The sequence below is a fragment of the Strix uralensis genome, chromosome 11, assembly GCF_047716275.1.
Source record: "Strix uralensis isolate ZFMK-TIS-50842 chromosome 11, bStrUra1, whole genome shotgun sequence".
Taxonomy (NCBI): domain Eukaryota; kingdom Metazoa; phylum Chordata; class Aves; order Strigiformes; family Strigidae; genus Strix; species Strix uralensis.
Genome location: NC_133982.1, coordinates 24,874,243 through 24,901,722, shown reverse-complemented (window position 1 = coordinate 24,901,722; position 27,480 = coordinate 24,874,243). Strand labels below are relative to the sequence as shown.

Here is a 27,480-nt window from a genome sequence, read left to right as displayed (position 1 = left end):
AGTGCTAGTATAAAATAGGTAACAATGAACATGAAATATAGTAATACAAATAACATGAAATATAGTAATACAAATATTATGCTGTATGTTTTAATCTCTTGTTGGTTCCTATCTTGTTTTTGATAACTGACCTCTCTTACTCCAGTGTAGGTCTACCCAGTTACTTCTGTGTATTTTTAAACTGGATTATTTAGCATGATAGTTACCATGTGAATAGAATTAAATGATCTGATCAGAGTCAGGGCTGCCATTCTCAAAATAAATATCCACAGTTTCACATAGACATTTGTTTGTGTTAAAGGTCTTTGCACTTATTTTTCAATAGCAGGCCATTTCCTAGTCCAGTGTAAAATTCCATTATTACTTGAATTTGCCACAGGAGAGCAGACCCTTGGGTGCATACCATGCATTTTTGCCCCTATTTTTAATTCCTCCTTTGCTTCCTCCTGTTCTAGAAAGTTTTCCGTAACGGAAAGTCTTTAATTGTGAGACTTGATGAGTCTGCTGGTACGGGTTCTGTTTCTGTAATGTGTGTTCAGAAGTTGACGTGAGTTTTGTTGGTGGAAGAGTTTGTTTGGGAACCTTCTTGCTCTGAAACAGGGAGAGAGATTGGCAAAGCTTGACAGTTAAAACAAAGGGACTGTCCAAAGCAGCTTATCTCCCCCTTTAAATATCTTCAAATTATTTTTTTCAAAGAGTATTTTAAGCATGTGCATGTGCATCTCTACCTCAGTGTTGTTGGTACTCACTACTGTGCTAGGTGGACTGTTTGCCTGTCACAGCTCACTGTGGTTGCAGCTATATGACTGGTAGGAAGGTAGAGCCTGTACAAGAAGGGCAGTGACTCGGAACCCATTTTAAGCTTCTCTGGTTTATCGGAGCCAGGAACTTTTCATAACTAGGTTGTAATGCTAATAGGAATCTCATCCCGGAGCCTACATCTAGGGAGAATAAAGTCAAATTCAACCTCTTGGTTAACAAACTCAAGAAAGCATGATCAATTCTGATGCTGTAACAAGAACACTGTTCTTCAAGCTGCCTGGAAGTTTCCCTCTCTGAACTTTTTTTATTTTTCAGTTCTTATCATGGTAGTAATTAATTAAATGAATGCCGGGGGTAGGAGAACGAATGTAACATGTTCTTGTGCCACTAACGCCTTCTATGCTTCGAGAGAGGGAGGAAAGCAAGTATTCACAGTGCTAATTCATTCTTCCGTAGTTGCTGTCTGGGACCATCCCCTTGAGTGATGGTAGTTACAGTGAGGATTTTAGAAAGTTGCAGTTGGGTGACAAGGCTAATGTAGGGTCTCACTGAATGCACACGAAACCCTGAGGCAAGCTGGTTGTGGTAGAGATGAGCTCACCTTAGGTGCTCTTTTGTTTCTGTTGCATACAAGATGATATCGCAGTAAATAACCGTTTTCAGACAGACACCTTAGGCGATGGAAAAACTGGTCTGTTAGCTTTGGTGAAAATGCCTTGAGCGTGGGAGCCCACATACCTTGGCCTTTCCCTGGTGAAGGCCCCTCCCCAGGAGAGCCTGGGGAGTGGAGTGTCTGTGCTGGGAGCAGCAGCCCCCAGGAGCACTGCTGGCTCCCCGGGGCTTGGGGGCTGTAGGGGATGGGGCAGAAACTGCCAAGTGATTTGATGGCCATGAAATGGAGTGTATCCGCTTTAAAAAAAAACAAACAAAAAACTGGTTGGTGATTCCAATGAGGCTTGGAGAGACTGCAAGCTGTCTTTCTGGGAAAGCTGCTTCTATGCTGACTGGGGTCATCTAAGCTGTTTAACATGAAGGACATCACAACCCCTGGCTGCTTTTCCTGGTACTCCAGTTTTACATTACCAAGTGGCATTTTCCCCTGCCCCAATCTAGTTCTCTTGGAAAAAAAATTAGATTCAGTCAGATTCATATGTGCGATTTACTCCAGAAAGTTTTAATCAGAAAAACTTCCCTGCCTGAAAGCTCTTCTATGTCCTACCTCTTTCCAGTTGCGGAGAGGAGAAATAAGGGAAAGTGCATTTCCCTGCCCTCCTCGACTTGGACAAAATTTCCAAGTGAAGAATTTGTCAAAGTCTAAATGACACAAAGACACATTTTGTGACCCTTCATAGCACTCTCCTCTGAAAAGGGGGTTTGTGTTGAAGAATTAGCCAACTACCTACTACACTTAGCATTTCCCCAGAGTCTTGGCCTTCAGTTGTTTAATTTCCCCTGGATCTATTTATATCATGTTACAACCATGATTATAGCTAAGCTTTAGTCCAGGGCAGCAGAGATGACAAGGCGATTCTACAGTCTATACAAATTGAATAAGGTGTGTATGTAAGAAGAGTCAATGCAAAGAATTTCTCCAATTAAACTGCCTGGTGCATGTCACCCAAGTGTCTCGTGTAATAATGCTGTAAAAGTGCTTTTGAAGTTTCATAAAGCAGTTGATATGATGGTCAGATATGACTTAGTGGTTTTGTTTGCACCATATTACAAGTGGATGTGCTAGAAAAATGTAAATTTTAATGACTTAATGACATCTTTGACAGCTTTGACATCTTTCTCATTAAGAACTGCAAATGCTGTAATATTGAGAACTACTACTCTAAGAGCATTACATGTGTTAATGTAGTTATTTCTGATAGCTAGGGCTATAATTTCAATTTTATCCCAGGTTTTGTTGGGGTCAAGATGTAGTCTTACATACTTGTATCTGAAAATTCTGGGATATCCAAAATAGTGTATGTGGGAATTGACACTGCTTTTTGGTTATAAGTTACTCTGGAAATTTAGCTTGGGATTCCCATAGAAATTCAAGGAGCCAGGCATTCCTACAGTCATGAAATGATGTGAAAGAAACACGGGTCATCTCCCCCAGCACTAAATTTATTTTTTTACTTCATAATTAACTGTTCTCAAATGTCATTCAGTAAAATGTAATCTAGTATGACAGATAAACTTTATTTCTGCTTGAGGTATTTTATATCAGATCAGACATTCACAGTTAATGAAATGTTGATTTGAACAAACTACAGCTCTTTAAAAAAAAATCAGAAATTACTTTAGTTCTTAGTAAAGATCAACTTAAAACTCAAGTTTTCTTGCTTGGAAAACCAGATGATAGGGCTGTATGCTATATATACTGTAGCCATTATATTTACATGGTTACACAGTGAAAAGTGTCTAATAGCTCAGTAGGTGACCAGGACAAATATTATCATTTATTTCCACTGTTTACAGCTGGGTCAGTCTCGTGTTTACTCACGCTGATTACATCCTTATACTAAACCTCTTATCTGTCAATTCTCCTGATTGTGTGTAACAGGCTTGCTACTACTACTTATCAACTAAAACATAAGGGATTTGCTGAGGGGAGAAGGAATTGGTCATATTGCACAGTAATAAAACCAAAAGCCCTATAAGTAGATGGGGCATGTTTAAAAGCAACCTCTTCCTCAGCTGTGACCTTTCTCTTTCGCAGACATGGCAGTTTATATATATTTGTACTTAACAAACCCGAGCTCTTGCCTAGTCCTGGTATGACAGTGCAATTCTACTACATGTCAATAAACAAGAGACGCACATTCCTTACTTCATAATCATGAAAGGCAGACTGTCACCACTCTAAATGAGCCTGTCTTCCAAATGTGGACGTGGCATATCTGCATATAATTTTTTTTCATTGTTTTTTTTTCTTTCAGGGTTTAAAAGGAGCAGGGAGAAACCCTTATAGATTAAAAGAGAGAAGGGAGGGGGATTTATTACTCTGTAACTTTTTTTATCTGCAAAATATCAAAGCAAATGCTGCTTTGACAAGCTTTTACCTCTTTTATATAAGGAACCATATTGCATTTTACAGTCTGTAAGCGTAAATAGAGATCAAACTGGGTTTTGTTCTGTTTAGTTGTTGGAATTTACATACTGTCACATCATGTTTTGTTTCAAATGTGTCAGTGCTAGTGATTTCTCTAGATATGTTTGTAGCAGAGAGCTCCTTTTGGATTCAGATTTGCTGTTCTTGCTTGTGCAAGAGCTAGGTTGGGTGGCAGAGGGAGGGGACAAATCAAATCTTTGTCTTGTGCAGCATTTCTGATTATGTACTTGTTGGTCCATGTGCAGCTTGACATGTACCAGGACAAGTGAGCAGGGAGTATCAGGAGGTTGCACAGCACAAATATACTGACATGAAATGACCAAACTGATTCACAGACTCACCACTTGGTTCGTGCCTCCCGTATGGAAGAAAAATACTATCCTGCTCTGTTCAGATGAAAAATTGATTTACTCAGGTTGTAAATTGAATTCTTACTGAGCAAAACTGAAGCTCATGTTTAACCGTGTGGCCCTTTGTTGCAGCTTTTTGGCATGGCATCCATTACAACAACTGTGTCTTTGGCTCAGCTTTATTTAAGCACTCTTACGACTGAGCGGGAATACTGGATAAATATCGGCTTGTTTGGAGCAAATTTGCTGAGGAGAGGCCAGTTAACTATCAGCTGCTAATGCTACATACTATTATGCAGTTCAAGTGCCACATCTGTAAAGATGTAGTGCCTTCCTTCCTGTGTAGTTCTGCCATTATTTCTCTTGCAATGTGCAATATTTCAGAATTGTATCATAATTACATATTTACACTTTTTGTTCTTAAAAAAAGATTAGTTTGTCATGTATTCTTTGACAGCACTGTAAGTTTGCCTCTATTAAAGAAATTGGATTTATCAAATCTTTTTTTTTTAAAAAAAACCCAGATTTTAAAAAAAACCCCAGTTACTTCTGCCCATGGTTTTGTTTTGTTTTTTTTTAATAAACGTTATTTTCATACAGTTAATTTGTAATGGAAAGCTTCAATTAATGTTTAATATATTTGTCAATTTTAAATTACATCATCAAGCCTCTCAATGGGTTACTGATTTAGCCAGTAATCAACTTCAGTAGGCGCTGGAATACTGAAATCTGTAACATCCGCATTAGCAGCATAACTGGTTTTGATGTTGATTAAAATGTTACATATGACAGACACTTATTAAGAGGAATCTCTAGGCTTTCTTTGAATTAACTGCAGAGCCATGAAACTGCTCTAAAACTCATGGAAAATTAATAATTTGTATACATGCTAGGCATTTAATCTTAGGTCAGAAAGATGCATTCTTGCTCTCTTAGACAGTTAAGATCTTTCAGAAATAGGTAGATTGTGTGTTGGAAGCATTGACTAATATATTTTCATGTAACCTTCTCGAACATGCTCTCTGAACTGTTTCAGTTTAAACACATTTATCTGGGAAAATAGCCCTGACATCCTTATTTAAACATGCCTTCACTTCTGCGGTAATTCATTTTAATTCCCAAGCTAGTGGCTCTTTAAAGGGGAAGGACATGGTGAGGGAGGAGAGATACCCAAGTGAAGAATAAAGATTGAATACACTGTACTTCAAAAAACAAAATAGTGTGCTAAGACCAGTTAAGCCTGACTCTAAAGAGATAGTGGGAGCTGTCAGGATGAGGGAAGTTTCATTATTTCATGGGACAATGCCTTGTAGCAATTTTAAAGGCAAAAATGTAAAGATACAGGCTTTACTAAGGCAACAGGAGAGATTATGTTCCATGGGCCCACTCCAGTAGCATGGAGAGTTGTTGCCTGTTTTTGAGAGGCTTTCTGTCTCTTTATCGACTGTCCCCATAACTGAGTCACACACAGTTGCTTCTCTCAGGACGTCAGACTGTGTCACAACTCGAAGAACTGGAATCGAGGGTGCTGCAAAGCCTTGGAAATAGGAGGGGGAGATTTTTTTGCACTTTGGCAAGATAACTTGCAGCCTATATGTAAAGCAAAATGTGTCGTCTTCAAAGTATTTAAAGGTAAAATTTTCAGTGGTGGGAAAGTGATTAGAATCTTGCAGGAAATGCTCTCTGCTGCTCTGCATTCTTGGGGTAGAAATTCCACCATTTAAAGCTAAACCTGTGTGGGAATTCAGTTGGGAAATTGTGTCATGTTGATTGAGTAACAGTTAGGATATGCAAATAGTGTTCCATTGTTCATTTGCTGGAGCTGAAGGTTAAAATTTGCTTCATGAAGAGGGCATATTGATCACTCCTTACATCAAGAAAGTTGTAAATTTAAATAAAACCCCTTAAAGTTGCTTTTGAAATATTTCTAAGTATTACAATGAATAAGTAATAGTATACATTTTAATAGCTATAATGTAAAAGTGACCAATAAATAAAGACTAATTTATTGGAATTGGAAATTAAGTTAAATGTGTACCCCTGTTTAAGGAGAAAAAAGAGCAAGCAGTTAACAATGGCAGGAATGACCAGATAACTGTTCACGCTTTTTAAACAAAACAACAAAATAAACCAAACCAAACAAAAAACCCCCCCAACAACTGTGTACATTCCTGCTATACAAACTTTTTTAGATTTAAACAGAACTTTAAATACGGTGGTTGTTGGGGTTTTTTTTTCCCCCGAAATGAGAGGATTTGTCTCTGGGAGACAGCATTATTTAATTTGCTATTTATTGGACTTCATTAGTAAAATACTTAAGTCCTGGATTGCAAAGAAACTGCTCCTTGGAGAAAGCTTAGAGAAAATTCCTGTTATAGGAAATTAAATCAACATTGTCCATTAATCATACTGCATGTCAACCCCCAGACCTCTCTTGATTGTTCTTGGTGAATGTGAGGAACCATTAGATGTGTGAGGTCCTTAAAGGTCTGAGTAAGTCAAAGGGGAAGAGTTTAAAAAAATGCCACCATTAGCACATGAAAGAGACTTCAGAGTGGACAGAAGAAAACATTTGCTGTACAGGGCTAGTTACATTTCTTAATTTTTTTCCCCCTTTTAAAAAATTTATTATATTCTTCCTTTGTTAAACAACAATCCAGATGTTGTAATCCAAATGTTAACTTAATTTCTCCCGAGGTTTTTTTCACTAACTTTTTTTGGGTCATGTTACCACTTGTGATAGTTGTATGGGAAGAGTAATAGTAGGGGCTCTTTGCAAATTCTGTGTTAGTGATAAGTAAACACACTTCTAAAGCTAAGCTAGTATGTTTTCTGGTAGCTTTCCTGCCTTGAGTAACACCTTGGTTATGTATTTGCCATGAAGGCATTATTGCTAACAGAAGCATTTTTCTATTTTGAGAAAAGATGCAATTGTGGAAAAGCCAGCGTTGTTGTTTGTTGGTGGGGTTTTTTTGGGTTTTGGTTTTTTTTTTTTTTTTTTCCCCAGGCTGCCTGGAGTCACACTTTTGTGGCAAAAGAAGGGAGGGTATGCAGGAAGTGGGAAAAAACCCCAATCTTGTGTTGGAAGAAGCAGTTCTTGCTGTGAAATTTCTGTGATTTTTTTGCATCTGGGAAAAAAGTGTAATAGAAATAAGTTTTGACTAAAAAGTGTATTTCAGCATTTATACTCACTTTCACAGTGTTTTTACTATTACCATAGGTGAATATTGTACCCCGACTCAAGCTGGTTATCATTACAAAACAAAAATACTTCTTACTGCACGTGTTTCTAGAAGCTGGAACAGGGAAACACATTCTTGATCCTGTTTAGTAGATCAGCTAAAGACTTGCGTTTTCTGCCTCTTGTGTGCATCCAGTTGTGCATGCTGCAACTCTGTGTACAGCTGACACGTTTGTATATTCAGACAAAGGAGGAGACATAAAATACTGTATGCAAATACATCTTGAAAATGTGGTCTGTATGTCAGATCCCAGGGCTTTTTTTTAGGGCAGTTGAACTGGAGATGTTTAGAAGCAGCAGGGTAGGATGGTGTAGATGGGGGAAGCCAGGCAGATGGGTAGGTGTTGCACTGCTGTGCCTTGTGTCCATTCACCCATCAATTCTCACTTTCTCCTTTGTATACTTAAGACGCAGGGAGGGATGCGCTCACAGCCTGTTGCCTAGCTCTGTATCTGCATGTCTATATTTGCATGTGTATATAGAAACTGTTGGGAGAAAACCAGGATATCTTCTGGCTTCCTGATCCTCTTTGTCTTAGTTTAGTCCAGCACTTCTCCATCAGAAGCATACCTTTTCCTGTACTAGTCCTTTGTATTAGATTTTATTTTCATGATAGTTGTTAATGTTGTCCTAACCTAGCTTTTTTTTCTCTATTCATATCTTTTGGCCACATTCTTACTGCTTCTCACCTGCTTTTATCTAATTTCTCTTAGTTTCCTGTCAGTTCTTGTTGCCTCCGTGACAACCACTTGTCTTGGAAAACCCATAGCTGTAGCACTTGCTAACAGTTATTTGTGCTGGAAAACTTTGCTCAGGGGGTGGTTTGGATGTATTAAGTCTTTGTATGTTATCCAAGCAGAGTAGACAGGTAGGCATGGGCTGTGGTTGGAAGAGTCCTGTCATATGTGCAGTGATAATCATCCGTCTCCTTCAGAAATGACAGCCAGATCATGCTTCCAGTCAACCCAGTGAAATACCTGAAGAAAAGCACCAAAGCACAGTCAAGTTGTAGGACAGAAAAGCGAATTACTTAGCATGATTCAGAGTGCAGGCACGAGTCCAGGGTACTCCAGCTGGCCCACCTGGTGCCTACACCTCCCTCTTTTGCTTGGGCCTCCCTGTTGGAAGATCTGCCTCTGAAGGGTCATCTTCCCCCTTGTTGAAGCCAGGAGGAGTCTCCCCTGTGGGACCCCAGAGCCCGTGTTGCCCCTTGTGCCCCCTGCAAGGCAGCTGAAGCATGCTGCCTGAAGCCGTGTGACGAAAATCTGCGTTAGACAGTTAGGCATATTTCCACTTTTCTTTGTTATTTCTGCTAATAACCCGTGCTGTGTTCTTCCAGCACTCTGTAACCATTCCAATGAGTTTCACAGGTGGATGAATGTTCACTGTCCCACCTTACAAACTGGGTGCCTGAAACACAAGGAGAAGGGCCATTTTAGTGGAGTTGCTCGGGTGCTGATGGTTTAAACTGAGTGACAGAACTGAACTGTAAATTTCCAGATTTCCAGCTTTGCATTCAGTCTATTAGATAACAGCTCCCCCTTGAGGGAAACTTCTTTTATTAATCAATTCCTAACATGGCTATTGTATCATTGGAGTTTTTGTGTGGATAGGTTTGAGGCTCATGACTTCAGCAGGCTGTGTAAGATGAACCGGGCTCATGGTGGCTGTGTCATGTCCGAACCATCTGGCCACAGCTGGGAGTAGTGAGGTGGTTCCGCCAGTGGCTCACTCGGTTGCCTTGGCATGTTGCATAGTTCTCAGAGTTCATCAAAATGCAACTCAGAACACAGTAAAGTAGCAAAAGCTGGCACTTCTGAAAGAAAACACCCCATATTCCTTGTGTACCTGTCTGTGCTAATTTCTGCTGCTCTTCACTGTGCTTGCATTAACACACGTGTGGTTGTACAGGGACAGGGTGGGAAGTTGGCCTGAATGAAAAATACCTCAGCAAAGGAAGGTGGTGGCAGGACTGAGTAGCTGAAGGGTGAGGGGAAGCAGGCTGGCTTCTTTCAGCAGCAGTGTTGGCTAATGCTGGTTTAAAATGCTCATCAAACTGCAGGCTCGATTTAGCGTTTGTAAAACTGAATTAATGATGGGAAACCCTTTTAATTGTACAAAGGAAGATAGCTAAGAGTTAAGTAGCTCTGTGTTTATTTTACTTAAGTAATCAATCAGTCAGCCTGCTTTCCATTTTCGAAGTGTTGTATAAACTTCATATGCAGAGGAATTACATCAAGATAATTTTGTTCTCCTTTTTTCAATCAAGATAGTAATATAGCTTGATTTAAATCTTGAATGCATTAGGAAAGATGACAAAAATAACCTTGATTATGAGTGGTCTCCTAGTCCTTTACTCTGTACCTTTCAGTTTCTTAATACAATGTTTGACATGTATTCAGTGCTTGTTCTTCACAAAAGTAACTAATTAAAAAATGCAGCAGGTATGGCAGAAGATTTACATTACCACTGGTCTGTGGTCAAACCCTTTTGACAACAACAGCATTGTTTCCCAGGAGAAGTGATTTTGTTTATTGAAAAAAAAGTTAAAGAAAAACATTTTGAAGGAAAAGTTTAAGCCAGGCCAAATTCCAATGTATATAATTATGGAAAATACTTTACACACGTAAAAAACGTTCTTGGAAAAAGGGACACAATCTGTGAAATTCTGTTCCAGATTCTGCAAAGTTGTCATTTACTTTTCCATGTTGTTATTGGTATTCTGTGCTATTCTAAGCATCCTTTAAAGTACAGTAGTATTTACCTGTAGTAAATAGTATTTACTTTAAAAACACGTTGTAATCCATTTCCAAGTGGTGGAAAAATACACTTTTGTCTTTACAAAACACCACAAAGTGTAAAAGAAATAGTGGATGCTGTGTTGTCAGCCAGAAGAGCAAAAGACTTTCAGAAGTTTCAGGAAGCCTGAAATCTTTCAGGTTACTCTTCTTCTTTAGATGCTTCTTTGTATAGACATTAAACAACACTTTTGTAGAAGGGTATTAATACTCAGAACACAGTTCAGAGAATTACCCTGAGTAAAGGATTTGAGTTTCTGAGAATATTAGGTCCAAATTCAGATTGCATATGTTGACTCCTTTTACACCACCTGCAAGATCTGTCTATGGTGCTTTCAAGAATACTGTTCAAGAAATTTGGTCTTAATTAAGTAGTCTTCAAATAAACCATTAACAACTATTTAACTAAAAGCAACAACAACATTAACTTGCACAGCTGCTGCCACTAATACAGACTGAATAATCCTTCTGGTGAATTATCTTAGAAGAGCAGAGTCCTGGCCTGGAAAAAGATGAACACAAGATACCATTGAAATACAGTTTTAGGTGGAATCAGTGTGGAGATGAAAAGTTAGTATAATTTTTACAGAGAAGCAAATTCTCCTGGCCTTCTAGGTGGGTATTTGTACCAAATTTAAGCTTGCTGAAAGCATTCAAGAAGGAATATAAGTATGTGGTATATCAGGCTTCATTGCCTGGTGACAAGCTGTCACTTACTGTGTTCTTTTAATAAACCTTACTGTGCAAATTCCTACCACAGAACTTATTATGAATAGCTCATGCCAGTGTGCCATTGAATATCACAGTGGTGCATCTTAGAGCCAAGGACGTTGTAGGGTCCTGGATGCTTTTATTATCATTACAAATGGAAATTTTCTTCAGGGCATGTTTTAGAAGTCTGGGATGTGCTGTATGAAAACGTAAAGGCTAAAAATAACACTGCTGCGCCAAACCACTAAGGAGGTAGTTCAGCATAATCTAAATGTAATTAAAATTAATACCCTTGCTAAATGTCAAAGATATGCAACCAGTCAGAGAGGCTGTAGAGAATGAGGTATCTAAGAAGACAGTGAGAGAAAAGTAACAGACATGTTCATGTATGGAGAGAGATACTGCAATGCATTTCATGGCTGAGGAGAGAGAGACCTGTTTCCTCGTGCCACCACACTTCTGATGAAATTACCTGCTGAGCCAAGGCATTCAAGTTGAACTCCTTACAAGTGCTATTAGTTGTCTTCCCTGCTTCCTCATTTATTAACCTGTGTAATTGGAAAATGTTTAGTGTTATATGCTGAGTTTTCAATGAATACTTTGCCTTAGAAGTAGTGTACAAAGGAGGCTTGATGCCAGCCTTTTATTTTAAGCTTTTTAAATGCATCTGGGTTTAACTTCAGCAAATGAAGTAAGAGTTGTCATATTAGAAGCAGTAAGTGTGTATCAGACTCACTGGCAGTCTGACAAATGTGTTGATTTAGCAAATTCACTATAAAACTTGTCTTCTAGGTTAACTTGCCCCTCCACACTGTATTCAACAAATGAGTGCCAGATTTTGAGCTTCGTTAAGCAGTTGCTTTATTTACATCTACAAAGTGTCTGTATAAGAATAGTTCAGTGCTCACACAACTGTGCCTGCCAGCAAGCCCATGGACGCAGCGTCCATGGTATCTGTCTAGTAGGTGCACCACCACAACCTGGTGTCTGACAAATAAAAGGGAGCTGTGTGAGCGGGAGCACACATGGCCCTTGACACCTGCAATAACAGAATGTCCCACTTGAAATTTGGGTCCTAATTATAGATGCAGCTGGATATAGGCCATGCAGCCAATATTTGCCTTAAGAAAAATACAGTGGTGGTTTCTACTTGCATATATTTTGTTTGTTTTCCTGTCATGACTGACTTGGTTTACATCTAGCAATTTGAATGTGTTTTAGTGCAGTTCCTTGTTGTCCTCTCAAGAAGGAGGGAGCCAGGCTGATTGTTAGTTGCCCTACCTGAAACTTTTGCATCTTGCAGTCATGCTTGCAACAGCACAACTCCTAAAGCTTGAGATCTGAGAAGTCACCAGACCACAGATGTTTTTGCAATGAAACTGTGCACCTCTTAGAAAGTCACTGTGGAGCAAGTAATGATAGATAGTGTTTTCATTTTGCTGCACAAAAGGGTCAAAATGGCACGGGGAGTCCATGACACACCAGCAGAAAATGTTGGTTCTGAAAGAAAATTTATTTCATAGCTTCAGGGGAAAGTTTGGGTGCTGTGAACAGATTGCCTTTGTCATTGTGTAAAAATGTGTTGCTTGTAAGGTGATGCTGGATGTCAGGCGGTCAGTGCATATATATGATAGAGCTTGGTACCTAAGCAAATGTTAAACCAAACTTGGTAGAGTGCTTATTGCACTGTGTTTAGATGCATTTTCTGGCAGCATTCCTCTTAGTGTGAAGGTCACGCAAATTGTCTGAACTTCCTTCCTATCTGCAACCCAGAAATGTTGGTCTTTACTGAGGAGATGATCTTTTCAGTTTCTTCCATCTTATGGAAGAGAACCTTTTATAGCACACCCCTGTTTTGAGGAGTGCTTGTAGCAGCATTTGTGTGGTTTGTTCCCCCCCCCCGACCCTCTAATGTTTGATTCACTGTTTGTGTCATTCGTGCATGGGTCAGTTGCTGTATGTAAAGGAACCTGTTGTATGGGGTGGCACATCCTATTTGGACCGCTGCATGAATTCTCAGTAGACATATCTGTGTTAGTGACTGGGGGTAATTAAGGCTCTGCTGGCTCCTTGGACAGTCTTTCCCTCCCCCCTCGCCCTCCCTTTCTTCTTCCAGAGATGGCCTCTCTACATAATTCCATTAAAGTGATTGTGCTCTGAGGGGTGGACTGAGGGGCAGTGCTCTCATCTTTCAAAGCAGGACCAATGAGCTATGTGCTTTCCACTGGGCAGCAACAAAAGAAAAGGTCTCTCAGAAGAAAAGACGAGCACAAAAGATCAAAATTAGGTGTTTGTCCAGGCCTCTGGTATTGCTTTCAAGTTAGCTTTTGAGGGCTCACTTTGAAAACGGTGAGCCAGGCTAGTTAACATAAGGGTGTCTGCTAGTTTTAGAGTGTGGTGTTAAAATAATATTGGAAGAGAGCTTTTTGCTTGTGCAATTTAACAGTTCTCTGAAGCGCAAGAGAAACATAGGAACTGATTGAAAACGTTGCAGGCATGGTGGTAATGTTCCATGCCCCTAAGGAAATGGAGCAAACTTAAAATCCTTGAGATTTGCTTCACTTCTTTTAAAAAGATTAGAGACATTTAGATAGTTCTCTTGTTTCTGTGGTCTTCAAAAGGCTAAAATACTGTATGCTGGCAATCCATCCTGCCCTGCTAGCCCTCCCCCCACACTTTTTTTGTATAAAGCTGCTATTGCTGATGGTGGGCAGTAGGAGAGGTGATGTTTTTACTGCAAGGGGGTGTGAGGTGTTGTTTGTCCTGGGGCCCTCTAAGGGGATAGTGCAAAGCTACAAAAGGGATACAGACCCTTTTCAGATTTAGACAAATAAGCGAGAGCCATCCAAAGCCGTGGAAAGCCAGACCGTTTAGCTGGATCAATTCACATATGTCATATGTTCTAGTTTCTACCAAAATAAACTTTTACAATGTTGTACAAAGAACAAATTGCTTAGTTTCTACTTCAGTTATTTGGTTTGCAAAGGAAAACATGAGTATCACAGGCAGTCTTTGTTCCATCTAACTGTTTAAAGTTACCTTTAAATTGAAAAAGAAACCACAAGATTTAAAATGTTGGCAATTTGTAACCTCTCAAACTTTTAATCTGATATTAAAAGGTTGTTATTTAAAATGCATGATCAGTTGAAATTCCAACTCCTTTTAAAAAAGAAGTAATTAAATATTTTTATCTGAAGCTAGTAATAATGCTTAGAAATTACATACCCAGAGCCTCAACAAAATTAAAAAAACATAACAGAACAGGATTGCTAAACTGCGTGTTGGTTGCCTAATCATATGTACTCAAGCAAGGTAAAACAGCATTTTGTAGAAAAGAGAAGTAAAATCCAGTACTGAAAATCGGAGAGGGAATACCTGCTTGTGAGAGGAACAGACACGAATCTGTATCATCCTTCTACTTCCCGGCTTTATGTTACTGTTTGGCTTGATGCGCTTTTCTCTGTCCCTTTCGTCTAGTATATTTGAAATGTATTTGCTTATTTTCCTAATAAGTTTCTGCTGTATTTACATTACTTTGCTTCAAAAGTACATTTTTAGGGATAGTATTTCTCAGTGCTCTTCCTTTCCCACCCTTCCCCCTTAATAATTCCCTTGGACCTCTGTTGCTTGAAGCAGACTTTGGCTAGCCCCAGATTCGATGTCAAAGGCCACGACCCGATGTCAGAGCAGCCCATGCTGCTGGCCTCTTCTTTGAATAATTATCTGGAGTTTATTGTGTTGGAAGGGACGGGCTTGGGGGCAGCGCAGTCACCCTGGCAAGCCAGACCAATGAGCTATCCAGCCGGACCACTACCCAACAATGGACCTGTAGGTTACACAAAAAATTCAGCAGCACAAAAGATTAAATTAAAAATGGACATTTGGCCACAGAATTTTTGTCCTTACAACAACCATTTTTTCAGCCTTCTGAGTGTAGTGTGGTTTTTGATACCTTTAATTGAAAGGAAAAAAGTATTACTTAAAATTTTCTATGTAAGCTAAAATAAAACTGAAATTTATCCCCTTCCCCAACTGTTGGAATTGCCATACTGGGTGTAGCTTAAGAAGTTATTTCTGGGTTTCTAGTCACTGAACTTGACACAGAACATCAAGCCATTGATCTTTTCGGATTTTTTTCTCTAGAAATTCTGTGCAATCTTAATTCTCTTAGAAGCAAGAATAAAGTCTCTGATACTTTTATTTCTATCAATATTTTCCTTTTAAAGTGCTGAGAACAGGGATGTTCAAAACCAGTATGAAAGTATGTTCAGTGTTCAGACTTAATGAGTCAACAGTAAATGATAGTAAAACGTCCATTTTCTTTGGGCTTCCTTATCTTTTTCCTCTCCCCAAAGAGGACTTAAAAAGTCTGAAATCCAGATTGTGGAGTGCTGTCTCTTCTTATCAGGACTGAATGAAAGGCTGCTGGAGGTGGACTCACTGTTCTGGAGGGGTGGGGGTGGGGGGGGGAAAGTTCTTTCATGGTCTGACCTTAGATTCTTTCTTAATTTTATCTAGCCCTGACCTGTTGGCTCTGCTCTGGCTCCTTTCAAGGCCTTCGGAGCTTCACAAACATGTAGCAGCTGAAGGAAACAATGACAGGGCTTTTAGGGGTTGCAATATTACACTCTCTTGTAACCTTGGCTAAGTAGCCTGTAAACAGATGCTTTCTATGAAGTATTTGCCAGAAAGCCAAAATTTTGGCTGTGTTGATATCAGCAAACATGGCTCTAACACTCTTGATTTAGGACTCTTCGTTATGTATTCAAATATAAGCTTCAGCTGAATGAAGTTACCCAGAGCATCTCGTGTGTACAATGTGGTGATGGAAACTGCTGTTACAGGTTTTATACTTATCTTTAATGCTATAAATTTACCTGGAATAGAAGAATTGTAGGAAGACGAATTATCCAAATCTGAATGGGGTAAATGCAGTTTGGTCTTCTGCAGAAAGCTGCTTTGAAGATAGTGTTAAAATGTAATCAGAACATTTGCATTTCTATGTATTCTTTTGAGAAGGGAGGATGGAATGATATATGGATTAGGATTTTTCATTGGCTGCATTGTTAGTGTCATGCTGCTTTAAGCTTTAGAGGGTTTTAATTATGTAATACAATGTGTTGAGAATGGAATTTTTGTTCCACTGTGAACATGGAAGTGACTTTATTGTTCTTAGTAACTTTTCCTAAAAGTTCAGTCTGTGCATTCTTGGTAATTTAAGAATTGAGATAGTTGCATTAAAAAGTACTTCCCCAGCTGCAAAGTGATTAGAAGCACATTTTTGTTGTTTAACTGCTAATACAGACGTTTAATCTTTGATGCCTCTAGTTTTTCCAGCTGTGTTCATTGGAAGTGCATGAGGACGCCATCTGGCAGTAATGAGGTATAACTCAACCAGATGGAGCTAATCCACGTTGGTTGGAGAGATGCTCCTTCCTCTCCTCATGTCACCTTTATTGCTAGGGAAGTGTCTTCAAAACAGAGGACTACTGCCCCCCCACCCCCCCACCCCGCTCCCCTTCCTCCAAATAATGGTAGCTGCTACAGCAGTCATCCCAGCGAAACCTAGGTTTTCAGTGCATGTATTTCAGAGGCCAGTAAGGGTCAGTAGAAGCATCATTTATTCTGTTGTGGAATAATGCCAGATTGTTTTGTATGTTTTTGTGTATTTGCCTCAATGTTTTAGAAGAACTGAAGAACTAAGGTTGAGACAGTAACTCAGTGGAATTCACCAACATACACTAAAACTAGTTCTGGCATGAGAAGATACCAACTCTTTTGCCTACCATAGTGTATGTGTTTACTAGACCATTTATATTTTCCTAAGCTTTGAAAACTGGGATCTGTACGTTTAATCCATGTTTAACTAATATATATAATTTGAACATATTAAAATCTTAAGTTTTGGGAGAGAAAAGGGGAAAATCTGAATATGAGTATTTCTGATTGACAGCTGATTTGTAGTAGCAACTTCTCCCCCTACTGAGAGAGTGAAGGAAGATTTACGTGGAGGCAAAGCTGATGGCAGTAGTAAAGAATACTGAATAACTTTGAGCTGGTGCGATAAAACGTGGATGTTCCAATGAACTGTAGAGCAATAGAACTGCCAATAAATCAAGTCTCAAATCTTCATGATACTTTTGCAGTTTCTCTCAGTGTCTTGTGTCCAGACAGATAGGCAGCTGTGGTTCTCCCTCCATGCTGGGAAATGAAACGACTTGTCACAAAAACAGTGTTGGAACATCTGAGTGCACTGTAGTATTTTTCTTGAAGAATCCATTTTTACAGCATTAACACCAGTAACTGCTATGAGCTTCCTGTCTGCTTTCTGAGAAGCTGAACGTAATCTCCAAGATTATATCTCAGGGATGTAATAAAACAGTAAAATACACAAGTAAACCATTGTCATCCGGACTCTAACCAAGCTTCAGCTACTGTAATGTTTAATGTTTTTTCCAAGTTACAATCCATGTTTTAAATGATATTCAACTTAATTTTTTTGCTCATACTTGCAGTATTTAGCTTTGCCACAGTTTTATTATAAGGTGTAGAACCTTTCATAGACTAGAAAACAGAGAAGGCTCCCCCATGTGTCTTGCTGCTGAAAGACCTATCAGGGTTGAATCTGCAGGGCTCACTGCAGATTTTTATGGGAGACTGAATGACAGGATATGGGATTTCAGAGGAGTATCACCAGGGAGCAGTGAGTTACCTACAAAAACTGCCGTAGGAGAATCCAGCTGATCCTACATAAATTGTAAAACAGTGATTTTTGAGACAGTCTCTATTTCAGTAGTTTGAAATTAACCAATGTAAGGTGTATTTAGCTTTTTCCTACTCTTCATAGGAGTATTATTACCAGAAGCGAAATTGGTGCCTCTGGTTGGACTATTATTCATGTGTTTTTAATACTCACAGGTTTTGGTTATATAAAAAGGGTGTGTGAGGCAGATCTATTTTACTATTTTACTGTATGAAGCTATGCCAGTTTATTGCATCCAGCCTATAGTGTTGTTTAAGACAGTCTCTGTGTACTCCAGAGGCGCTCTTGTAATAAAATTTATGAATTAGCTCTAGCATGTTTATATCCACACCGGTGCTGGCCTCTTGATTTGTACAGTGTAGTTTTTGCATCCTTTCCACCAGCGGATTCAAGTAATAATAAAAATGCCTATTAAAAAGCTGTAGGTGCTGTGACACTTAATGTTACAACAACCTAATGCTAGCAGCACTAAAAAACCCAACCCAAACCGTATTCAACAGAAACAAATTAACTTTAAAAAATTCAGCCAGTGGTTAACCAGGCTGCAGAATTGTTCCTGTTCACCTTAGGTCTGGGAACAAGGCTTCAACCACTACACAAATGCTGGCAATTGCAAGTGCAAGAGAATTAATTGAAATGACTCAGTGTTACCAGCTGTTCAGAGAAATTTTGAAAATGCAGAGGTGAAATCTTGATGTGAGACTTTTTTTTTTTTTACTTAAACTGTGTAAATTATGTGTTGAATGGGTTGAGTAAATCACTGCACCTAATTTGTTTCTGAATAGCAGTGATCTTCTGTGGAAAGATGGCATTACTTCTGGGTCTGTTATGAGCATGGCTGATGGCCTCAGGACTCACTTCTCTGTTTTCTGATCCTCTCAAGCCTCCCGTTGCTGTGTAATGTGCATGGATGGCATACACTAAATTTGAGACTGTCAGCCCCCCAGGTGGCCATGCTATCCCCAATCTTTTATCAATGATTTATGTGTAAACTATTCAGGATACCTATGCTGGCTAAAGATAAGAAAGCTCCTGAAGTTTGTTTTCTCTCTAAGGATATGTCTGGCTTTGAATGTTTGATCCACCTGATGAACTGCTAGATTAAAGTGTTTATGCCAAATTTGTACTGGAATTGCCATTGAGGAGTGAATCATATAATAGGACTGTAAATGAAACTAAAAATTGTTACAGATATTCTAAACAGAGGCTACTTCAGACAAAAAAATATTTTCCAGCACTTCATAAAACAAATAGTGTGCAAGTATCTGTTGGAACTGGAGGCAGACCTTTGGCTGTTGTTTATCTTGTTCTGCATATGGTGAAGCTGTGATCAGCATGGAACAGCATCTCAGCAGTCGCTTTGGTCTTTGCTAATGTTATACATGTAACCTGTGAAGCAAGTTTCACATCAGGTTTTTTGCTGCCCAGTGCACTGTCTTTAAAATTCTTTTATATTCTCCTTTTTAGATTACTATAACATTGAGGCTTTGCTAGGCTAGTACGTAATGCAGCCCTCCTCAATTGCTGTTTCAGTTACAGATACCAGCAGATGGTTTTTCAACCGTAGAAGCAGTAATATGTGACAGCTGAAAAATTCTGACATCGCTTTTGGATTGAACTAGTCTTCCTACCAGTTGAACCATGATGCCCAGAAGTGGAAACAACCTTGCTTATTAGATGGCAGAGACTAGTTGAGAGACTTTATTTTTAAACAGACTCTTCTATATAAAGATAATTATTTTTGAAACTTGCATTATACAAGAGTAAGATGAATGGTATTCAACACTCTGCTTTTTCTAAATGTAGAGCATTAAAGACACTTAAAAATAAGATTAAAAGAATGTGTTTTTCTCAACATTTGAATTTTTTTGGTGGGAGTTACAGTTTTGCCTTTCTTCCACATCCCATTATTCTTCCTCTCCTCCCCGATCAAGTGTTAATGAGGAATTCAGGGTTTTTTTTTTTAAAAAAAAAAAAAGGCAGTGAGGATAAACAGACCTCACAGGCTCCTCATTCAGCTCAGCAGGGCACTAGACCTTAGCTATTCTTCATTTCACAGTGAAGATGATCAGTTCTGGGTGACCACTTTCAAAGGGCACAGAGTTTTTGAAGGTGCTCGGCAGGATGATAAATTGTCGTGTCTGTCATCCTGTGCCTTGCGGAAATGCAGCAGGGGTCTCTTCTGCAGGAACTTGTAAAGAAAAAGATAGACTGTGACACTTGGCTGGCTGGATGCCGCCTGTTTATGTGGAATCTGTTCGAGGGCCTGTTAAATAGTACCCAAATGCAAGTTTTTTCTAAGAATGGATGGGAGAATCGATTATTATGACAACCTCCAAAGTATAATCCTAATGAGATCTTAAAGATGTCTTGATGGCCTCTTTTTAAAATTTTGTCATTGTTTTTGAATGTTTCAGTTACACGCTAAATATATGTATTCCCACCGCAGGTCAAGAAGCCTGGGAAGGTATATATTTCTGTTTTTCTGAGATGTGTGCTGTAATTCACCTCAATAAGTCACCATAACTTGATTTTGGTGTATTAGTATAACTTGGTACTTCTGAAGTGCAGTTATCTTTTTGGTTATGCTCAGTTATCTTTTTGGTTCCCGTGTCTTTTGTTTTTTGCAAATTTTTAAGAGATTGCAATGATTTACATATAATATCTTACTATCTTTCTGAATTTTCAATATTAAAATTCTTTTTTTAACACATGCTTAAAGTTATTCTGTGTGTTTGTGTCCATCTCCTTTTCTCTGATTGCAGTTTGTTGGCTAGGAACAACTGACATCATCTGTTGCTAAAGTGACATTGTAAAGTGAAAAAAACCTCCAAAAAAAGAGAGAATTTTGCTCTAGTTAAAAAAAAAAATAATTTTTTGACATTTTATTATTTATATTGTCTATTTGTGATGTTAAAGCCTATTTGAAAAATGGGAATGGGCTTTTCTTGCCTATTCTACCATTGGTATTAAACACATCAAAGAAATACTTTAATCCAAATTTAAGAGCTTCTTTTCTTTCACACGTATATTTGGATTTTGGTAAAATAGTCTTTTAAAAATAAACATACATAGAGATGTGAACTCTACCTAGCAATATCTCATTTAAAGCTGATGTTGGTAACTACAGCACAAAAAGATTGTATATTTCAAAATAAATATGAGGAGATTTTACAAATGCATTGTTATGAAATTACTATGTTCTCTTTACGGAAACATCGAATCAAGAGTTGTTAAGATTGTATTGCTGGTGCAGAGACTGCAGAGGGAGCTAATGATCTGATGTAAACAGAAGTCCTGTCTGTGGTGAAGAAATGTCAGGGATTTGTGTTCCTGATTATTTCACGAGAAAATCTGTCAAAATCTGCCTGTCAAATCTCAGCTAAATTGAGAAAGAGGAGAGCCTGTTTTGAGAAGGGATAATATGGTATTGTAGGGCAAGGAAAAAAGAAATAATCAGTATTGGCACAGTTATATAACATCTGAACCTTCTGAAACTCTTTAATAGAAAGAAATAGGTTCACGACAGTAGAAGAGGAGAATGTCCTAATACCTACATCAGTACTGGGGTGAAGTTTAGCTGAACCCAGAAGAGCTTGTATGTACTAGCAGCAAACGCTACCACCTTGCAAGTTGTCATTGTATGGAAGGGATTTGTTGCAAATACCATCACAAGGGAGTGATGTCTGTCCTGGTGGTGTGCACTCCTAACCACCTGAGGATACCCCATGCCATCTCCACTTACAAAAAGCTTAAGGCCCCCTTCTAACTCTGTAGTAATTTTTCACTTAGATCAAGGCCAGTGTTTCATTAACAGAACTGAGAGAAGCAGCAAACTGCAATGTGGGTACCCAAGGACGTGGCCAGAGAAAGGGAAATAGGAAGACCCTTCAAGCTAGGAACAGTGGCCCTCTAAGAATGCCAGAACCAACTTGCAAGAAAATACATGGAAGCAGAAGTTGATAGTCAAAAGCATTATTAACAATCACTGTTGTTTCACAGAATATCCCCTCTCAGACCTGGAACCAAAACATTTCCTGTCTCTTTGCTGAGTCCTGTCTTCCTCCCTTTGCTTTGATTGTCCTGCTTCATTACAGCCTGCTTATCCAGAAATAAATGTTGGTCTCTGTGGACCTCATGCTGTTTGTTTTTACAAATCTTTATTAGAGACTGAAAGCACTTTCAGTATGCTGAATCATACTATTAAATCTAGCTCTGTAGCTGTGAAGGTGTGATTTTGTTACAGATAGAAATGTGATATTTATCCTACTCCCACTGATTTCTGTTACAGACTTCTGTTTCAGGCTGTCGGAAGCAAGACTGGGAGATAAGTGACTGATTCTGGGCAAAGATTCAGGGAAATTTGCAGGGCTGGAGAAGAGACAGGCTTCCAGGCATCCAGCCTGTTCATCAGTCTGCTGATTATAGCAGAGAGGTTTTGAACCAAACTTGCAGGAAAATCAAGCTATGTCGCTACCTGTAGAAGTCTGAAAATCCTTATTTTTTCACTTGAGTCTAATTATTCCTTTTCTCTTTGTGCAGATCCTAGAAGAAAGTATCATGTAAGGCTGCTGGCATATAACAGTATGGAAGAAGGTTATCAGGCAGACCAAACAGTCAGCACTCCAGGATGTGTCTGTAAGTGTTGTAGGTGCATGAAGAATTTGTTAAGAGCTGAGCTGTTTCAAGGACCCAGCAGCCTTGTGTTTTTAACCTATAAATATTCAATTAATTTGGTGTAAAACAGAGAACCAGAAAGATTATATCTGAGACAAATACTGTCCTAGTCATCCTGCAACAGTGGCAGTCTCCTGTGTTCATGAACTGCAGCTGAGGAAACAAGATAGCTACCAAGCACGTTTTCTTCCCCTGTTGGATTGTCTGCATCATCTAACCAGTGACGTATCATGTATCTTAGGAGAGAGAGATCTGTCTCTCTCCCTTGTCTCTGTTTATAGTTTTGACTTTGGTTTTGACTAAACAAGTGGGACTACAGGAGTCATATATGACATGTGTTGGGTTAGGAAGGATCTTTAATAGCTTGAACCAGATTCCTGGGTCTGAATACCAGGTAGTGTTGTGCAGAGGCAGATTTGAATCTAAACCTGTGGGCTCAGACCTGTCTCTTAATCTTGCCAGTATTTGTATACAGTTCATTAAATAATTCATGCTCCTTTTTTGTTTTAAACAGCTGTCCGTGATCGCATGGTGCCACCACCACCACCTCCTCACCACCTCTATGCCAAAGCTAATACTTCATCTTCTATCTACCTTCACTGGGGAAGGCCTGCCTTTACATCTGCACAAGTCATTAACTACACAATCCGCTGCAACCCAGTGGGGCTGCAGAATGCTTCTCTGGTTCTCTACCTTCAAACGTAAGTGCAGTGCTACTAATGAGTCTTGGTTTCCTGTTTCCAGATCCTTCCCACTCAGTTTCTACTCTTCCTGCCCTCTCTTAATAGCCTTTTACTGTAACAACTTTCATTTCCCTTAGAGGACTGTGTGTTTTGCCCAGTGGTTGCTAGTTCTGTTTCTTGGTTATTTAAGATGTGTTCATAGAACAGCTTAATTCTCTACCTGTCATGCTTGTGTTGGATCCCTGGATGAACTCCTGAATTTTTAATGGCTTTTTAGCTGTCTTAAGTTTAATTTAATTTTAAGTTCTTCTTCAACCAAACAAAATTGAATACTTATTTGAATACAAGAATACTTGTCTCGGCAAAGATGGTACTTAGTCCAGTGTCTGATTTTAAGACTGGAAACAAGAATTTTTGAGTTTTGAGGGCCTGAGCATGTTATTGTGGGAATGCCATGTTCCTGAGTGTGTGGCACCCTGCCAGGAGAAAGCTGAGTAGGAACTACAGCTTGGTTTTCAGAGAAGAAATTCATGAGCCACAGAATGGCAGAGCAGGGAAGAAATTCTGCCTAGGCTTGGTGCCCAACTCTCTGCCCAGGTGGTATGGGAGGGAGCAGAAGACTTTGCTCCATTGTGGCTGACTCTGCTGGGGGCCATGGTGCTGTTGAGGGAATCCGTATGTGTGTAGCTCCCTCAATACCTGGGATTACCGAAGCCTTCTAAATAAAAAAAATGCTATCTTAAAATATAGTTTCCATCCTAATATGGATGGTTTTCTCTTCAAAGAACGCATCCCCTGCTGTATAACTCCTGACAACGATTAGACACAGTATAATCACCATGTAAAATTCTTAGTGTGCAATATGGAGCATAGCAATGAATGCTGCTCTTTGTGATAGGATGAGACTACTGCAAATATTGGTGACTGCCTTTGCAGTATGGAAGATTAAAATATTAAATGAGATTTAATAAAGCAATATCTGTAGAGTAACACCATTTTAAAGTGAGATTTAACCTCGATTTGGGTCTTAGCATCCAGAATTAACCCTGGTGTATATGAAAGATTTCCCCCCTTCTGCAGAACTAAAATAAAGCAGAATTTCTACAATTGGCTTTGTGATCAAATAGTAAACTGCAATATTACAATTCATATAATCAATTTTACAATTAAATTTTACAAATTTTACCAAATATGACTACAAAATGATTAGGGAACATTTGTATTCTACAGAAATCCCCTAAACATGAGGTGATAGAGGCCGTAAGTGGAAGGGGAAGTTGCAAACATAGCCCGTGTCTGTTCTGTAAACTGAGAAACAGATCCAGGAATAGCTGATGGAGCCAACAGCATGTTCCTTTTCAGCTGTGATGCTGGTTGTAGTTTGTTACTCCAGCTTGAAGCATGGTGTCCTATGAACAAATGTGGGGAGAGCTGAGTTTGGGATACCTACTGGTGATCTGGGAAATCATATTGTTTGACTTGCTTGTGCATCAGCTGTCCAAACAACCTTTATAAAAACTTGAGCTCAAGTCAACTGACAGCAGACATAATGTCCTCCAGAGAGCTCCAGGGTTAGTACAATAACATTTTCAGGTAGACAGCACAGATGGACCGTGTGTCTCAACTTGAACTGGTTTGTCTTTTGTTGAACTGACAGTGAGAATCTACTCATGGTGTCTAAGAGATACCATTTGAGTTTGGGATCTTGAAGTCAACTGCTGCTGTTAAATTTATTTTATTCCTTCATCTGTTCAGGTCAGACACTCACATGTTAGTTCAAGGTCTTGAGCCAAAAACCATGTATGAATTTGCAGTTCGGCTGCATGTGGACCAGCTCTCCAGTCCCTGGAGTCCAGTAGTCTACCATACTACCCTTCCAGAAGGTAAGGCACTAGGAGAGGACCACATAGTCCTAAAAGAAAGCTCTGTAAACCAAATGGCCTGAAAAATTGGTTATTAATTTTAAACTGTCTGTAGGAGAGAGAAATACTTTCCTGTGAGATACTGATAATGCTTTTCTCAGTGAGAGAGAGAAAAATGCTGTCAGGAAAATACTTCTTTTGGAACTGTGAAATTCTTTTTCAAAATCTACCTAAAATCAGCAACAATTTTTATGTAGAATGTGATATACTTACACCTTTAGCAACCGCTGAATGGAAATAACTGGAATAAAAAAAAAATGTATTGAAGAGGCATGGCTTATTCATAGGCATTATGAAACATTTTAAAAACCAGAAGTTTTAGAAACTAAGCATTTTACACAGCTACTGCCCTAGCTGCTGGTTTGCTTTTCTGTCAGCTTGATCAGTGAAAATCAAAAGCTTCAGTTTCATGTTCTCAGCATTGCAGTGTTTGCCTAGTACCTCTTCACAGGGTAATGATGTAGATTTTTGTCAGTAACTGTTTCCTTCTGGAGTTGAAGGAAAGATACAGAATTTGTTTTTACAAAATCTAAGCTATTGACCAGATCAGAGCTAACAGGAGAGTTTCTCTTCAGGAGCAGTATATGTTTGTTTAGATGTTGTTTATCTGTGATGTAGCAGTAGCCATTAGGTCTGCACATGGGTTTCTTTCTGAGCAATTTAATTGCATGTAAATTAGGTTAGCCTAATAGCATTGTGTTACTGTTCTCACAGCACCATCTGGCCCTCCAGTAGGAGTGAAGGTGACTTTGATAGAGGATGATACTGCTTTGGTTTCCTGGAAGCCACCTGATGGTCCTGAAACAGTTGTTACACGATATACTATCCTGTATGCATCCAGGAAGTCTTGGATTGCTGGGGAATGGCAAGTGTTGCACAGAGAAGGTAAACTAAAATCATAAACCTATGAACTGGACAAACAGTGATGCTACTCATAAGATGCTTTGTTACTTTCAGCTACTTGGACTACAGTAAGAAAAAAATTCATGTAAATGTTCACATAAAAGTTAGAATTATTCCCATGGTTGTGATGAAAATTTATTAAAAACCAATTAATACTCAGAAGGTGAGGGGAGAGGGGTTGTCTGTTGCTTTGGAGCTCAGTATGTACATGTGAACCAAAATGTCTCATAAATCCAATTACATCCATCTTAGTCTGTTGTAACCGTGATTGTGATGGTTTCATTTTGTAAATGCAGTCTTTCAAATCTGAAGTCTCTGAGATGCCTTATTCTCCAGAAATAAATTTATAAATATTGCTGTGTGGGTTTATACGTTTCTTTCAATCACTGCCAATCCAGTTAGCTCAGTTTGCTTAATGAACTTTCCCCTACTCCCAGTAAATTGCTCTGCAAATTCAATTTAACTCTCTGGCTCTATTCTACTGCTGAGCTCCAGCTAGCTAATCTAACAGTAACTCAGGTATGGTGATATGAACTGCAGTCACATCTTTGTGATTAGATGTAGATACAGTCTAAATTTTTATAGGCACTTTCCAGAATAATACTATGATTTGAAGAGCTGCATCAAGAACAGATTTCTACTATAGCCAGAAAAAAAGCATTTACTGTTTAGTTGGTATTCAAAATAGAGACAGTTCAGAATAGATAATGTTCTAATAATGTATTAAACCAGAGAGAGAAGCTCAGTGTTACAGAGTAAAGTCATATACTTGAGCAGCTTATTTAAGAGGATTGCCCAGGAAGAGTTACTATTTTGTTGTTCTGTGTTGTTTCATGGCTGACAGCTTAGCTGTTAGCAGAGAGTGAGGCTTTAAATTTTCTGTGGAGAAAATTCATAAAACTTGATGAGTATGCACTCAGAGGACAATTTGTTTTGCCATCAGAGTGAACTGTTTTAGTTCAAAGAATGTGGTTGTCCTTTGTGCTGCTCCTGAAGAGAGGACGAAGGACCAACAGCCATTTTGAAAGGTGGCAGTGCCTCTTTGTCTTTGCTGGAGCAGAATGGTATTTGTCAGGCTGGCCTCAAATGCAGTGGTCAGCTGTGAAGAGTAACAGCAAGATGACTATTAATCTTAAGCAAAATTTGTGAAAAATAACTAGTCTCTGAAATATCAGTGAGGTCTAACTATAGGGGGAAGACTGAGCCCATGTTTTTTCACTATTAAAATAGTTCAAAGAAACAGTGATATAAAGTTGTCCCATTAAATTGTTGAAAGAAACAGTGATGTAAAGTTGTCATATTAAAGGACCAATTTAATATTAGTTTTTAGTCAATAAAAACCCCAGCAGATTTAAATTCACAGACAGCTTATATTTGAAGAATAAATCTTGTCATTCTAGTGATGATACGCTGTATTTGTTGTGTGCAGCAAAGTGGCTGAATTGCTGTCAGGTATATACTTCAGCTCAGCCATGGCTGTGAGACTGAACAGCATCTCAAATAGTATTTTACCACAGACATTTCAGATCAGGGGATGGCAATAACAGTAAACATTTTCATGTGCTCC

General features: G+C 38.9%; 1 protein-coding gene across 1 annotated transcript in view; it reads left to right on the top strand.

The window, feature by feature from the left end:
• The window catches only part of PRTG (protogenin), an 82,731-nt gene that overhangs the window by 48,012 nt on the left and 7,239 nt on the right, over positions 1 to 27,480 (top strand). The window contains 4 exon segments of the mRNA XM_074880761.1: positions 22,271 to 22,366; positions 22,920 to 23,106; positions 24,844 to 24,971; positions 25,725 to 25,895. Coding sequence (XP_074736862.1) covers positions 22,271 to 22,366; positions 22,920 to 23,106; positions 24,844 to 24,971; positions 25,725 to 25,895 — 582 coding nt within the window.